The sequence below is a fragment of the Capricornis sumatraensis genome, chromosome 19, assembly GCF_032405125.1.
Source record: "Capricornis sumatraensis isolate serow.1 chromosome 19, serow.2, whole genome shotgun sequence".
NCBI classification, from domain to species: domain Eukaryota; kingdom Metazoa; phylum Chordata; class Mammalia; order Artiodactyla; family Bovidae; genus Capricornis; species Capricornis sumatraensis.
Window position 1 is genome coordinate 67,418,474 of NC_091087.1, and position 16,833 is coordinate 67,435,306.

At 46.9% G+C, this 16,833-nt stretch overlaps 1 protein-coding gene across 1 annotated transcript; it reads right to left on the reverse strand.

Moving 5' to 3' along the window:
* Positions 1-7,448: 7,448 nt before the first annotated feature.
* Positions 7,449-11,015, reverse strand: TCL1A (TCL1 family AKT coactivator A). Its single transcript, XM_068990991.1, has 3 exons — positions 10,896-11,015; positions 7,884-8,054; positions 7,449-7,505 (listed from the first exon to the last, which is right to left on the reverse strand). The coding sequence occupies exons 1-3, from the start codon at positions 11,013-11,015 to the stop codon at positions 7,449-7,451; spliced, it is 348 nt and encodes a 115-aa protein (XP_068847092.1).
* Positions 11,016-16,833: the final 5,818 nt, after the last annotated feature.

The window sequence follows — 16,833 nt, forward strand, 5'->3', positions numbered from 1 at the left end:
ATGATGATTGAGCATGCCTGATACATTACATGTCAAATATACCTCAATTTAAAAAATAGGCAAAGCATCTTAGTAGGCATTTCTCTAAAGAAGATATACAAATGGCCAATAAGCACATGAAAATGTACAAACATAATTAGCCACCAGGGAAATGCAAATCAAAAATACAAAGCTTCTGTATACCTTCTAGGTGGCTAGAATCAAAAAGCCAGATAATAACTGACAGGGATGTGAAGAATGAAACTCATACAATATTGGTGGGAATGTGCAACCACTTTGGAAAACAATCTGGCAGTACCTTAAAAGGTTAAAAAAGTTACTGTATGACTCAGTAATTCTCCTCCTATGTATACAACCAAGAGATATGAAAGCACATGTCCACACAAAAACTCTATGTGTGACTGTTTGCAGCAGCATTATTTATAATAGGAAAAAGTATAAATAACCTTAATATCCATATAAGGATACGGATATATCCTTAATATATAAAGTGGGGCATATTCATGTAATGGAATATTATTCAGTCATAACAATGAATGAAATTTTATTGTATGCCATAATACATGTGAAACTTTGAAAATACTATGCCAAAGTATCATCACAGAAGGTTACATACAGTATGATGCCATTTATATGAAATATACAGAACAGGCAACCGTGATGATGGTTGTACAACTCTGGGAATATACTAAAAACAACTGATTGTACATTTTAAGAGTGCATTGTATGATATGTCAATTATATTTTAATACAGCTGTTACATAAAATAACCATATAAAAATTAAAAATAATAAACACCCAATTAAAAGAGCTAGAAAAGGAACAACAGAAACCAAAAGAATATAACTTTAGAATTAAAGATAAAAACAGACATCAGTGATACAGAAAACAAGCAAAACAACAGAATTAACAAATGAGTCTAAAAGTTGGTTCTTCGGGAAATAAAATAGACAAGCCTAATTTTACTAAATGGGTAAGTAAGATTTAGTAAAATTTTTAATAATAAAAAAGATAAAAGAAATAACATAGGACAAAAAGTAGAAATGTGGCTACCAGGAGTTGGGGGTGGGGCAACTGGAGAGGGGTTGGTAAAGGATAGAGTTTCAGCTATAAGATGAGTAAAGCCTGAGGATCTAATGTCAAATATGGTAATCATATAGTTGATAACACTGGATTGTATAACTGAAATTTGCTGAGGGAGTAGAACTGAAATACTCTCAAAAAAATTAAGAATAAATATGTGTAGTGAGGGCTAGGTGAATTAACTAAAAGGGGGAATATTTTCACAGTGTATATATATATATACATATATATACATATCAAATCATCATGACATATAATTTATATACCTTGAAATTTTATTTATCAATTATACTTCAATAAAGCTGAATTTTTAATGATAAAAAAGAAATAACATAGTGCAATAATAATCCAGAAAGGACATTAAGATTCCTGAGGCTATTTTGAATAACTATGAAAACAAAACATAAAGCCCAGATGAAATGGACACCTTTCTAGAAATAAGTTATTTAATCAAAGTTGATTCCAGTAGAAATGAAACGCTTAAACAGACCAATTTCTATAGAAGAAATTAAGAAGCTGGAGAAGCAGAGTTCCTTTAAAAAAAAAACACCGGCCTTGAATGGAATTCTTTCAAGCTAAAAAAAAAAGATAATCCCAATGTATCTTACAGTATTACAGAGTAGAGCAAAAGAAAAGCCTCTAAATTATTTTTATGAAGTGGCTCTAACTTTGACATCAGAAGCAAAGATGGGGGGAGAAAAATTTCAGACCTTTTTAACTACAGTGCAAAATTTTAAAATAAAACATTAGCAAAGAGACCCACCAACGCACTAACGTATTATTCATCATAATTAAGTGTGGTTCATTCCAGGAATGCAAGAAAGAGCCAATACCCTAACTTCAGTATATTATTAGAGTTTAATAAAGGTACCATCTAATCATCCCACTCTGGTATTCTTGCCTGAAGAATTCCAAGGACAGAGGACCCTGGCAAGCTATAGTCTATGGGGCCGCAAAGAGTCGGACACGACTGAACACACAGCACATAATCCTCTCCTTACATATCAAAAGGCAGGTAATAACATTTAGTATCTGTTCAAGTTAAAAATTCTGAAATAGCAATTGAAACTTTTTTAACTTGATAAAATATAAGTACTTAAGCCCCAAAGACAGTGTCACGCGAGTGTATGTTCCTTGGTTCTTTGTCTCGTCACAACAAAGGTTTGGAGTGACGGACATTAAAGCCCCCTCGGCAGGTCACAGCTCTCGGGTCTTGGATAGACCGTGTTATAGCTCTCAGGTCTCGAAAAGACCATGTTATAGCTCTTAGACAAATCAGTGTTACAGCTCTATTTTATTTAGAAGATAGCAGGAAAACCCATCTTTGAGGCATGAGGGCACGGCGATCCAAAGATGCGAAGAGAAGAGCGCCCCAGCGCGTGCGCGGGGAGAGCTAGCTTTGGCTCCTCTTTCTGTGCGCTCATCTCTCCGTGGGCGTGGCCTGTGTAAACTGAGCCAGCCAGGAGTGTTGTTCTGCCTGAGGTCCTCACTCCGTCCTCGGACCTTCTTTTGTTCTATTTTCCTGGGCTTTTCCCTTCTTTGTCTTTTAGCCACCGCCATTTTGGACGCCTTTTCCCTATTCTACCTACCTAACAGATAGGATCATACTTAATGGGGAAACCCCAGAGGCCTTTCCCATACAGCTAAGAAAATTTTTTAAATGTCTGTTACTTCTATTACTCATCATAGCTTTGGAGAGATTAGAAAAGAAAAAGGAACGACAACCATTAAGAGTTAAAACTTTTACCTCGTTTGCTGTTAAGAAAGAAGGTGGGTTATAGATCACAAGAGACTTCAGACGCATCAACCACACGCATTCTGAGTGTTGATTTAAACCAGCTGCAGAAAGACATCAGAGACATCTAGGAAAATCTGAAAATAGACTGGGTTAGATATTGAGGAATTACAGTTAATTTTGTTAGAGGTGACAATGATATTGTGGGTATCAGGAATAAAATGTCTTCTCTGTGAAGATACATACTAAATTACTTGTGGGTGAAATTATACAGCCTGTAAAATACTTCAGTCAAAAAACAAACCCTGACTTTGTAGGGGGGAGAATGAAACAAGACTGGTAGGATACTGGTAAAATGCTGAAGCTCTTTGTCAGATGCCAACATACATTTGTGACCCACTCCATCTTGCTTGGCTTCCTCAAGAATGCTGGTCCTAGGACTTCCCTGATGGTACAGTGGCTAAGACTCTGCACTCTCAATGCGGGTGGCATGGATTCAATCCCCGGTCAGGGAAACAGATCCCACAAGCTGCAACAGTTCACATGCTGCAATTAAAAAAGCCTGCATGCCGCAATGAAGATCAGGGATCCCGGAACAGACAAATAAATCAAAAAATTAATAAAATAAATATTTAAAAAAGACTGCTCCCTTCGACAATGGCCTCTCTACTGTCCCTCCTTCCCTTCTGCTGCACACAGGAGTGTCCATCACCCTTGACCAAAGCCCCCTTGCGACCACACTTCTCCACAGAAAAGCTCCTAGCAAGGGCTGTTCCTACTCACCCCCCTTCTCTCTTATGCCCACCGTGACCAGACCACACCCCCATCACAGCCAACTTCTCCTGACGATGTCACCACCAGCCTCCACGTGGCCAAATCTGATGCCCACTTTTCTCTGTTCAGCCTCTTGCCAGTATGCTCCCCAGCCTAGCATCGTTGCCCTCTAAATACTTCTTTTAAGGGTTTTAAAGATGCCACCATCTTTCCATGAGGGGCCTCAGGCAAGTCCCTGGCTTTCACTGCCATTGACATTTTAATCCTACACTGATATCTTTAGTCCTGACGGGAATTCTAGATCCATATTCAAACAACGGCCTATTGACTCTCTAACTGGAACATCACAAGCAACTCAAACCTCATGTTATTAAAAGTCTGGACATTTCTGTCCTGCTGAGCCCACCTCAACAATACCACTCTCCATTCTGGGGATCTCAACCACAACCTCAAAGTCATTCTTGTTGCAGAAAACTGAGATTCTGTATCACACTTATAATTTATAATTTATGAGGATGACTTATTCTCATAAAGGGCTTCTCTGGTGGCTTAGTAAAGAATCTGCCTGCAACTCAGGAGATGCAGATTCGATCCCTGGGTCAGAAAGATCCCAAGAAGGAAATGGCAACCCACTCCAATATTCTTGCCTGGAGAACCCCATGGACAGAGGAGCCTGGCGGGCTACAGTCTGTGGCGTCACAAAGAGTCAGACATAACTGAGAGACTGAGCATGTGTGCATGCATTCTCTTAGTAAAGAGAATCTTGCACTTTTTCAATTTCCACAGCAAATTAAACTCGCACAGCCTTGAACCTCTTCATCCTGGGGCTCTCCTCCCTAACTTAAGAATCTAGCTCCCTCTCATTTTCAAGGTCTGATCTTAAAGGCCACCTGCAAGGGTGGGAATTCTTTCATCACCTGACCTAACTTGCTACCTGGTTACTGTGTTCTATTTTCTCCGTAGGATTTGGCACGTTCTGAGCTGCTTCTTCTTCTTTATCCAGAGGGACAGCTGCCTGAGAGCAGGCCCTCGGTTTTGTTCATTGCTATATCTGCAGCCCTCAGCAGAGTTCACAGTGGTGGCCAAAATTTTCATGAATACTGCCTTGGTTTGCTTGAGCTGCTGTAACAAAACATCACAGACCTGGGGGCTTAAACCACAGGTATCTATTTCTCCCAGTTCAACGTGAGTCAGAAGTCCAATCAAAGTGCTGGCCAGCCCGCTCCATGTCCAGTGTGTGGTCCTGGCTTGCTGACTGCTGTATTCCTGCTGGGTCCTCACGTGGCCTTTCCTTGGTGCAGGCGCGTGGAGAGAGATCTTTCTTCCATCCTCAGGCCATCTTCTCACTTTAATCATCTCCCAAAGGTCCCACCTCCAAATACACACCCGGCAGTTAGTGCATCAACATATGAATATGGGGGCGGGGGGCGTCGAGTGCTGGACACAAACATTCAGCCCCAATTGAGAACTTTCCTCTTCTTGTGCCTGTTCCTAAGATAAGCCACAGGCTGACCACGGATACTCTTTCTTCTCCAAGGTTCTGACGCTCCAACAGACCAAACTCCTGCACTGTCAAGTACCGTGCAAAACAACAGGGTTAAAATAAGAGACACAGGCCCAGGCAGGTGTGGAACCAGACGTTCACCTGTCTAATGCTTGGTGAGACGGGGATCGGAGAATATAAAACAGGAAAAGTGATATTTTTCTTCTACAGTTCTCATATTAGATTACTTGAGTGTGTTAGTCACTCATGTCTGACTTTTTGTGACCCCCATGGACTGCAGCCCTCCAGGCTCCTCTGTCCATGGGATTCTCCAGGCAAGAATACTGGAGCGGGTTGTCACGTTTCTTCTCCAGGGAATCTTCTGACCCAAGGATTGAACCTGGGTTTCCTGTGTTGCAGGCAGATTCTTTACCATCTGAGGCACCAGGGAAGCAGTATCTTTTTTTTTAAATGTAATTCTCAGATACTTAACCACCTATTGATGTTTGTGTCCTGACCCTGACATGGCTCTGTGATGAAGAGCTAGGGACTAGGGTTATGCCAAGTGGAGAAGAGCAGTATTCCTTTGACTGGAAGGCATTCCGTTGTGATGCCTGAGGTCCTGTTTACCTGCTCAGAAGGTAAAGGAGGGGCAGGGAATCTTGAGAAGGAATCAGGAGGCTTCTGCGGGATGGGCTGTGAGCTGGGGCTTGGGAGGAGGGGAAGGACTCTGGCTGCTGGCGGGGGACAGTGTCAGGCAGGAGGGGGCTCAGGCTGGGATTGGAACCATCCAGGGAAGGACAGGAGAGCTGGCTGGGCCAGGAAGGGAGGAGAATGGGGCGGGTGTGTGTGTGTGTGTCCTGAATACCAGGAGATGCTGACTGTGACTTTTTGAGGTCACTTACTGCAGTGGTTCTCAAAACTATATCTCTAAGAACACCGGGCTTTTGAGCACTTGGATTATATGAAAATAAATTCCAGTCTTATCTCCAAAGTAAAAACTATATATATATATAAATTCATGAGGATTCTTTCCCTTTCAAATATTCTTACTTGGTAACCGTCTGTTCCTGCTTCTCTCCACTAAAATCAAGGTCAAGGATAGAAGCTGGTCCAGCACAAAGTTAGATGAATTGTCTTCCATTTAATCAGTTAACATTACAAAGTGTTTACGCCACATACAACTTCATAACATCCAGGTCTGAGGGCATCTGTAAAATAGGGGGACCTCCAATCTCTCTTTCCACAGGTGGGCAATCAGAGAGCCGGTCCACCACGCTGGCCTGCCGGGCCTCCTGCCTGTCCCGGGCTGAGCGCCTCTGAACCACAAGCTTCACAGTCCTGAGCACTGACCCAAGCCCCTCCCAGGCCGTCCGGTGAACGGCACGTAGGATGCTCGGGCAGGGGGTGGGGCTCTCGGAGGTGTGGGTGGGGCTCTCGGAGGCGTGGTCACGTGCAGGCAAGGACCACGGGAGACAGCTGGTTCAGGGGCTCAGAGACCAAGCGCAGGCAAGCCGGCCCCATGCCCTGTGGCCAGGATACAGAGCTGAGGGGACAGAGCGGGAAGCAGCCCAGGGTGTGCAGGACGTGACACTGTTTGCTGTGAGGGACGGAACAGGGAGAGAGGCTGAGACCATCAGGCAGCTGAGAAGACCAGAGGCACAGGTAGAGGCCGGGGTACGTGGACCCCGAAGCTGTGCCCACACGGCCTCTCCCGCAGGCAGGTCCGTTCGGGGGAACTCATCCTCTGTCCGTCTGTCCGACCCGGGTGTGGTGGAGCAGATCACACAGGGTTGGTAGGTACAGGAAGGTGAACGGAAGCACTAACATTCCCCTGGCAGGCTCAGGGCTTGGGAGGAGATGGGAGCTGCGGGACTTGGGACGAGAGAGAACAAGGTCAAGGGCAAAGGGAAGGAAGGGGCGGAATGCAGGGGCGGGGGGGCTGTGGAGCGGCTGGCGTCTGGATAGGGGAGCTGGGGGGGGGCGGTCAATGCTGGTCCCCAGAGCCCAGGCCTTATGCCCAAGTCAGCGGCTTGGCGTGAGAAGACCTGGATCCGAAACCTGACTCTGAGATCTCGACCAGTAATCCTATGTCTCAACTCCCCCGCCCCGTCCTATGACCTATAAAGTTAAATACTATCCAGGTCTGGTGATGTGAAGGTCACAGGACCGTGCCCACGCCTATGAAGCACCGTGCAGCTATGCGCCCCTAGTATTAAGGACTTGATGGGCTCCTGAGGTGTTAAAGGAGAGCGAGCCTGGGTCCCAGCCCCACGGAGGTCAGCGTAGTTGGGAATAGGGGTCAGCACAGCCTCCACGGCGGGAAGGAGGGGCGTCCCCTCTTCCTGACCTGCCCCTGGGGTGCTCACCTCATCACGGGTTCACTGGGTCTGGCAGCTGCTCCAGGAGCATTTCCTCGGTGCCAGAGACCTGTGAGAGAGGGAAGTGGAGGCCAGAGCCGGGGATCTTCTGTCCCCTCCCACTCCGGGCCCTGGGATTGGGGTGGCAGCTGGGAACCTGGGGGACCCCAGGGGCCCCTCGTCCCCCCAGCCTGCAGTCCTGGACTGCCCACCAGAGAGGCGCCTGCCACCAAGGGAGCTTCTGTTGGAGACCCCTGAGTGTGGCTGGTCACTCCCTTTTAATGTCTCACCAATTCAGTCCTAAAAATATCTGCCATTGTAAAGTCCCCCCCACCTTTTTTTTTTCAGAAGTGGAGGGAACAGATAGACTGCAGGGGCCAGACATGGGGGCGGGGGAGCGGGGCCAGCCACGACCACCTGACGGGTCCCCGGAGAAGCCCACACTTGCCTCGACATGGTACACTATGCGCCAGAAACTGGAGTCTGAGGCTCGGTACCTCAGCCCGGGGTAGAGCTGCCACATGACAGGCAGCAGGTGCGGGCCCAGCTGGCTGGGGGACACAGGCTCCCCCAGGGGCACGTCTTGCTGACGAAAGAGGACTTGGAGGCTATTTTCTATCTGAAGAGAAGAGAAGGCCGAGGTACACCCTCAGGACACAATACCCACAGGTTGTCCAGCACAAATACCCACGGACCATCCGGCCACCCGCCCAGCCTGCAGCTGAGATGCTGGTGGTCACTGCTCCCTGAAGATCCAGTCCCTAAGCCGGACAACGCACCTTTCAGGGGGCTCAGGCTGGGCCGGGATGAGCAGCACTTGAATGGGTCTAGATACCCAGACGGGACCTCAGAAGGTCCACCTCGTGACCAGTGCCTAGTTGCTAGGGAATGCCCCGGGGCCCTGGGGCTTCTGTAACCATGGCGTCTGGGGTCTGTTTCAGCTGATGCGGGATTTTCTTCGATTATTCATTATCATGCATCCCCTTTGAAACAAGATCTGCCCAGACCCTGGAATCAGGTAACAGCATGTTTCGCCATCTCCACCGCAGTCCTTGTTTCACTGCCTCTCACTAGACTACAGAGACAACTGCCCAGCCTACCGCCTAGTTGGTCCTGTGACCCACAGCCAAGTCTCAGCCCCGGAGCCAGGGTGCCTGTCTAAAAATCTTGTCTCCTCCCTGCTGGATGCCCTTCGACAGCTTCCAGTCGCAGGCAGGTGAACTGGAATCTTCACCGTGGCCCACAGGGCTGCTGAGCCAGGTCCCTGCCTCTCTCACCTCCTCTCTCACCTCTCACCTCCTACTGTTCCATCCCGGTTCCTCCATCCACTCCAGCCACACTGACCTCCTCACCATGTCTGGACACACACACTCCCTCCAAGTAGAAATCCCTCCTACTTGCTGTCCTCTGCCTGGAACATTCTCCCCTAAACCCATGCAGGACTCACATCCTTTTTAAAGGCAGATCTTGGTTTGAATGAACGTATATCTATAAAAACAAATGCCAGAAGAATCCAACTCTATGATATCCATAAGGGGCGTGCCCAAACCGATGTACAAAAAGGTTTCAGAGAAAATGATGGGCAATTTTCAGGTACATGCAAATGAAGATTCTGGAGAGGACCTGCATGAAGACCCCAGGCCACTGGTTCCTGCCTGCTATCCCACTGGAGTTATCCTACACAACTTCCCACCCGCCTCACCTACTGTGCTATCCCTCTCCCTGAGTAGAATATCAGCTTCACAAGCAGGGGGATTTAATCCCACCCACTGCAAATCCCCACAACCTAGAATTTTTGGCATATCAACAGGACACTTATCTTTGTTCAATGATTATTTTTCCAAAGTGGAAACAGCTTTTCAAGTTTTATCTATGAAGTAAGTTAGAATTCACCATTAAAAAACAATTCAGAATATCTTGCAAAGTGCAAGGGTGGAAATCACCATTCTTGCCATGTTAGGATATGGCTTTCCATATCCTTGAACCATTTGAAATTTGCTTATTCATCTTTTTGTTGCTGACTTACATAAATCTTTTCGGATGAAGAATACTAGTTCTTTGAAATTATGTAGAGAAAATTCTATCCCATGGTTTGCTAAATGGTTTTGTCCAGAATTTATAATGATTATGTGAAAAACTCTGCTTCACAGTTTCAGCATCATGTTTAAGAAGATATGCCCCAACCAAAGATTAAAAAAAGATATTCACTTATATTTTCCTCAAATGCTTGGCTTAAAGTGAATATTTAACTCAATTTTTAAAAGTATATATATTTCAAAATCTTAAAGGACAATAAAGATGCAAATTTTAGATGGTGGTTACATTTTAGATGATGTTGCTCTGGAATCCCAACCCCATTACCTACAAGCAGCACTACTTTGAACAAATGTCCATTTTTATGCCTCTATTTCCTCACCTATAAAATGGGAAAACAAGCATTCTCAGTAACTTTTTGCAATTTTACCATTCCATAAATGTTCTAATGACAATTATACTTTTATATATTCTTTCTTTGGTTTATATATGGAAAGTTTCAACTGTTTTCACCTAAGTTTCTTTGAGGAAACCCATGCTCTGATGGAAAGTACTTGTAAGAGAGCTGTACTTCTTTAAAAAAAAAAGAAGTTAGTATTAACTAAAGATCCATCTTAAGGCATCACACATAAAACAAAGTCAGTGTCTATTCGGTACTGCTTTATGCCATGTGAAATTTCTTTCTTTCAAAGACTTGAGGAGGTAGGAAATATCCCAAACTCTACTGCAGTGGTTCCCAAACTTGGCTGATCTTAATTTGTGGAGGGTCCTTTCAAAATACAGATTTCTGGGTTTCACCTATGGAGATTCTGATAATCCGCCAAGGGCGGTAATCACTTTCTCGTGTTAGTTGTTCAGTCATGTCTGACTCTTCCTAACCCACGGACTGTAGACTGCCAGGCTCCTCTGGTCATGGGATTTCCCAGGCAAGAATACTGGAGTGGGTTGCCATTTCCTTCTCCAGGGGATCTTCCCAACCCAGTAATCCAACTTGGGTAGCCCACATTGCAGGCAGATTCTTTACCACCTGAGCCACCAGGGAAACTCAAATCACTTCGGACAAAAGATTATTCCCATTTTATGGATTAGGTCCTTGAGATCCAGAGAAATCCTATTTTACTCGAGATCATATTCATACACTCCAGACATACTGGGTCCCCATCCTTTGGCTCTGTGTTTCTCCTACCCTCCTTTCCTGGCCTGGAGAACCTCTCATCCTTGAGCCCAGCTCAGAGTGGTTTCATCTGTGTGTCCTGGCCGCCCTGAGTGGACCTGCCCTTCTGAGTCTCCCTGCCGCCGCCCTCGCCCTGTGGCATCTGAGGGTGTCCTCTAGGGCCTGCACGACCTGGGGCGTCCAGGTCCAGACCCCGGGCCATGGGTGGGCCGTCCATGCTGCCCTGCACGCCTGGCCCCACAGCGGCTGTACCTTGAGGGTTATGGGCAGCCAGGTGCGCCGGTTCTCGTCCACATACACAGCCTTTTCCCACATCCTCAGGTGGTCCGGATGAAAGGGTGTGTCCGCCATAAAGAACGGGCCCTCGGCCATGGTGCCTCGAGGGGTCTGGAAGCAAGTGCAGGAGCCGCGGGAGGCTTCTCGCTGGTCCACGGGCTGCAGAACCTCGATGCTTTATAGTCGGAGGGCGCGCGGGCGCCCCCAAGAGGTGGGATTGGAGGAGGGGGAAGTGAGAGGAGGGCGGAAGGGGGCTGGGCTGGGAGAGGGGAGGGCGGGGCGGGGCTGGGCTGGGAGAGGGGAGGGCGGGGCGGGGCTGGGCCGGGCGAGGGGCGGGGCTGGGCCGGGCGAGGGGCGGGGCTGGGCCGGGCGAGGGGCGGGACGGAGCGGGCCGGGCGGGGCGGGCACAACAGGATCCGCGGGCCCTGCACCCAAACCTGCCTAGTGTTCTGAGACCCTGGCAGGCTCTAGCTCAACATGCAGTCCCACAGACTCATGGCTTCCTCTAGACCCCAACCTGAGCCAGCCATGTGCTCCCCACTGCCGGGGAGGCACTCAGGTCTGTGGCCTTGGCCTTTTCTTCTGTGAGCAGGCACCAGCGCCCTCCGCCCCCCTGGATGCCGGGACTCCACTGTGTGCGGCTCCTTGGAGCCACCCTGCAGACTGGGACTCTGAGCCTCTGCTTGGAACTCACAGCCGACGTTGGGCAACCCGGAGCCAGGGCCCCCTCCGCATCTGGGATCAGAAGAAATGGGTGCAAGCCTGAACGAGGCCTGGACTTTTCCCAGGTTCACGGCACCACTTTTACCCTGTGGATTTGGGTATCAGGGTCAATTTCCTTGGTAAATTGCAACTCTTGAAGCCCCTGTGCCCTTCCCCCACACATTTTCCACTCTTTGATGATGCTGTGGTCATCTAATAGCTGTTGTGAAACCCGGTTGTGAAGAAACATGGGTTTTTCCCTTTATAGGCTTTGTATTCATTAGTGAAAACATCGTTCGAAATAAAGGCTTAAAAAGAAACCCCTCCCTCCATCCCAATATCAATGGATTTGAGGAGTCCCTGTGTTATAGGATCACACTGTCTCCCAGTAAATTGCATCAACTGAGGAAAACAATTTCACTTCATTTTGCAGTACCACATGCCCATTAAAGCAATTAGGAAAATAAAATACAATGAAAAACATGTAAAAGGGGCTCCAACCTCGTTGCTCAAACATCACCCGTGGTTTCTTGCCTCACCTTCCAGCTCTTTCTCATCTCTCTGACTAGTCACTGAGAAAATTGTCTGTGATCTTTTGAAAATGTCTCAGAAGTGAAAATGACCTTGACACCTGAGCCTCCTGACAGCAAAGGTATGAATCTGCATCTCTGCCTATCCAGATAGCTTAATTCCTCAGAAGGTGCTGAGGTGGCCTAAAGAAACAGAGATACATCAGGATTTATCACGAACGCAAAATAGAAGACAGACACCAAGTAAAGTTGAAAGTGGAGGGAGGTGACTTTAGTCCAGGAAACCTCTTTCCCACTGCAGCCCCTAGTGGTGCTGCTATTTAATATTCAGACTTGTGGCTTTCAGGTTTATTTCCCCTTGGCTGGGCTTCCCTGGTAACTCAGAGGTTAAAGTGTCTGCCTGCAATGTGGGAGACCCGGGTTCGATCCCTGGGTTGGGAAGATCCCCTGGAGAAGGAAATGGCAACCCACTCCAGTATTCTTGCCTGGAGAATCCCATGGACGGAGGAGCCTGGTGGGCTACAGTCCACGGGGTCACAAAGAGTCGGACACGACTGAGTGACTTCACTTTCACTTTCACTTTCCCCTTGGCTGATTCTTAATTCCAGACCCCGATAGCCACTGGGAGCAAGATAACATGGTCACACACTCTGCTGACAAAGTGTCAGCCCAGTCCAGAGCTTTGAGGTATAAACGAGAACAAGTCCAGCTTAAACAGTGTTGCTGGGAGGGCCTCTTTTGGCAAGGGAAGGGAGCACTCAGGAGCCAGTGTGGCCACTGATCCAGCCACATGGATGGCTTCAGGACCCAGAAGGCTGTGGGGTCTGCTGATTTCATTAGCACACGTCTGCTTTCCTAAGAGGCCACAGAAGATGAACCAATAATGAGGCCCATTTGGCTGGATACACTTCTGAATGTTCTGGGAATATGATTGCCCCTCACACTCCCCATATTGATAGAATAATGTACGTTTTCAGTCTCACACGAGGGCTTTTTAACATTGAATAGGAGTGTGTCATTCTTGTGTAGGATTTAGAAAATCATTTGAGAAGCAGGTCCAAGAATCGATGAGCGAAATAAACATGACTGGGGAATTTGTCGAGCAGCTTCTGTTGGAGGCATGAACCTTCTTTATGGAAATTCCATAGGGTAGCCCCTTTAGCATCGTATCTACCCCATCTTAAGGCTCAAGGCCAGCCAGCCTAGCTTTAGAGTTGTGTGTTCCTTTCCAGCTCTGGGCTTTATTAGACAACTAGCTCCCTGAGGATAATGAACATGATATTTCATATAAAAAGTAACACAAGGCAATTATGTTGACTCACTTTTTTAATAGTATCTTTAACTGACGCTTTCATGTCCTAACTTGGAGCCAGTTTTGACTTTGCCTCTATTACCTGTGACCTTGGCAAATCCTTTGCCCTCTTGCCCCCATTGCCATACTTTCCTAATGAATGAGCCAAGCTAGATGGATGTTCTCTAAGCCCATTTCTAACACACCAATCTCTGCTTCTCTGATAAAATTGCCTTGTGGAGGAGAAAATAGTTAAGAACAGTTTTGAGCAGAGTGGTTCTGGATACCAACAATGCCAGGAGAATTCTTTCTTCGGGAATGAGGAAGTCGTTCTTCTTGTTTGAGTTCCTCAGAGGGTTTGGGGGACGAGTCATGGTCATCAGCATGATCTCGAGCTGCGCAGCTCTGAGTATGGTCTCTGACCAGCTACGTCCCAAGTCCTCTAGAGACCTACTGAGTCAGAATCTGCATTGTAACAAGATCCCCAGGGAATTTGGGGCACATTAAGTATTGGTCTACAAGCGGAGGATCAGAAAGGAGAGATGGTGGGGTCTGCCTCCCTCCACCAGTTCCCTCTAGGTCTCTTTACGACACAAGGATTAGATATGGGTTTCTTTATCCTTTAGTTCTAGGCTCTCTTACTTTCTGTCAAAATCACTTCTAATATATAAGGTATTTTCTTCTTAAAATCTTGGTCATCAATAACACTGCTCATCAATGACATTGCTCAGTCAGTCGTGTCCGACTCGTTGCAACCCCATGGGCTGTAGCCCACCAGGCTCCTCTGTCTATGGGATTCTCCAGGCAAGAATACTGGAATGGGTTGCCATTTTCTACTCGAGGGATCTTCCCGATGCAGGGATTGAACCTGCATCTCTTGTGTCTCCTGCATTGGCAGGCAGATTCTTTACCACTGAGTCACCAGGGAAGCCCTCAATGACATTCTCCTGCTGCTGCTGCTAAGTTGTGTCAGTTGTGTCCGACTCTGTGCAACCCCATAGACGGCAGCCCACCAGGCTCCCCTGTCCCTGGGATTCTCCAGGCAAGAATATTGGAGTGGGTTGTCATTTCCTTCTCCAGTGCATGAAAGTGAAAAGTGAAACTGAAGTCGCTCAGCCGTGTCCGACCCTTGGAGACCCCATGGACTGCAGCCTACCAGGCTCCACCGTCCATGGTATTTTCCAGGCAAGAGTACTGGAGTGGGATGCCATTGCCTTCTCCACAATGATATTCTAACCATCATCAAAGAATGTAACAAGCTATAAAGAACCTACTTGGGGCTACTTAGGGTCCAGGCCTCTGGGTTCTACAGTGAGTGGCCCCTGATGAGTGTGGGCTCGGCCACTCAGTCATGTCCGATTCTTTCCTTTCCCATGGACTGTAGCCTGCCAGGCTGGTCTGTCTGCGAATGTTTCAGGCAAGAACACTGGAGCGGGTTGTCATCCTTCCTCCAGGGGATCTTCCCGGGCCAGGGATCACACCCATGTCTCCTGCAGCTCCCACACTGGCAGGCAGATTCTTTACCACGGAACCAGCTGGGAAGTAAACTGAACCAAACCACTAAGCTAATGGTTCACAACCCTGGCTGTTTATTAGAATCATCTGGGAAGCTTTTATAAACTACTTGTGGCTGGACCCCACCCCAGACCATTGAGACCAGAATCTCTGAGACTGAGGCTTTGGGCTTTGTTTTTTAAAGGGTTCACCAGGTGAGTCTAATAGGCAACCACGATTGAGAACCACTTTTTAAGACCAGTTTTTAAGGTATGACTAAGATTTATAAAACGAAATAACTGTGAAAATGTTAAAGCCATTCTTTCTCCCATCAGTTCTCATTGTGAAACTCACCTCAAGCCTGCAGGCACTTCACTTCTTTCTCTAGGCTCTACTTTAAATTTGCTGCTTCCAATTTTTTTGTGTGTAGGGAACCATAATACCAAGATTATTGGGATTGTAAGGGTCTGTGCGTGCTAAGTTGCTTCAGTCGTGTCCGACTCTTTGTGACCCTATGGACTGTAGCACACCAGGCTCCTCTGTCCATGGAGATTGTCCAGGCAAGAATACTCAAGTGGGTTGCTGTGCCCTCCTCCAGGGGATCTTTCCAAACCAGGGATCGAACCTGCACCTCCTACATCTGCTTCATTGGCAGCCAGGTTCATTACCACTAGCACTACCTACTAAGAGTCTGAGATCTCACCAATTTATGAAATATACAAGCAGCATCCATGTTAATTGCCTGGAGTGGTTTTTTTTTTTTTTGTTGTTGTTGTTAATTGCTACATCTGGGCCATATTTTAGATAATGAAAGCTGATGACTAAGTGAGCGCAGAGTAAAAGGGATATTATAGCTTTAATCATCAGTTCAGTTCAGTTCAGTTCAGTTCAGTCGCTCAGTAGTGTCTGACTCTTTGCAACCCCATGAATTGCAGCACACCAGGCCTCCCTGTCCATCACCAACTCCTGGAGTTCACTCAGACTCGTGTCCATCAAGTCAGTGATGCCATCCAGCCATCTCATCCTCTGTCATCCCCTTTTCCTCCTGCCCCCAAACCCTCCCAACATCAGAGTCTTTTCCAATGAGTCAACTTTTCGCATGAGGTGGCCAAAGGACTGGAGTTTCAGCTTTAGCATCATTCCTTCCAACGAAATCCCAGGGTTGATCTCCTTCAGAATGGACTGGTTGGATCTCCTTGCAGTCCAAGGGACTCTCAAGAGTCTTTACCAACACCACGGTTCAAAAGCATCAATTCTTCGGTGCTCAGCCTTCTTCACATAGGAATGAAATTTTATCTCTAGATAAAGGAGAATCTGGGACAAGAATACACTAAGTAAAACTCAGGGACCAAGCATAGCTTTATCCCTGGATGGCTTCTGTCTCTCTCTAAACTTAACAGTTTTCATTAAGTTTTAAGTGCTTCTCAAACTTAAAGGTATATATGGTGACCTTGGTAAAACACTGTTTCTAACTGGGTGGAGCTGGGTTGAGATTCTGCATTTCTAACAGACTCCAAGGTAAGGCTGATAGCTATGAACTACCTCTGAGTAGCAAGGTCCTAGGCTAACCCAACACACACACAACACAGATGCAAAAGCAAACACCCATAAGCCCAACACACCATGCGGTTGACCCTGACAGTCTGGTGGAGTCCAGCAGGTAGTAGAACTGTAATGGAACTCTTTGAGCTAGAAATTCTTCTTCTTTCTCTTCTTCGCCTCCTTCTCCTCTCCCTCCTTCTCCTCCTTCTTCTATTTATATTGGAATGAATTTTTAAGATTAACTTAATATACAGCGTGGTTCTTACTCCACCCTCAGTTCTTCTTTAATTTAGTTTGATTCCATTAATCTGACCTCAGAAAAATATTTCACATATCTCTATTCATCCTAGAAAAG

Coding starts and splice junctions, on each gene's coding strand:
- TCL1A (XM_068990991.1), bottom strand. CDS start 11,015: ATGGCCGAGGGCCCGTTCTTTATGGCGGACACACCCTTTCATCCGGAC. Junction 8,055..10,895: donor GGCTGCCCATAACCCTCAAG/GTACAGCCGCTG, acceptor TCTTCTCTTCAG/ATAGAAAATAGCCTCCAAGT. Junction 7,506..7,883: donor GCATAGTGTACCATGTCGAG/GCAAGTGTGGGC, acceptor CCTCTCTCACAG/GTCTCTGGCACCGAGGAAAT.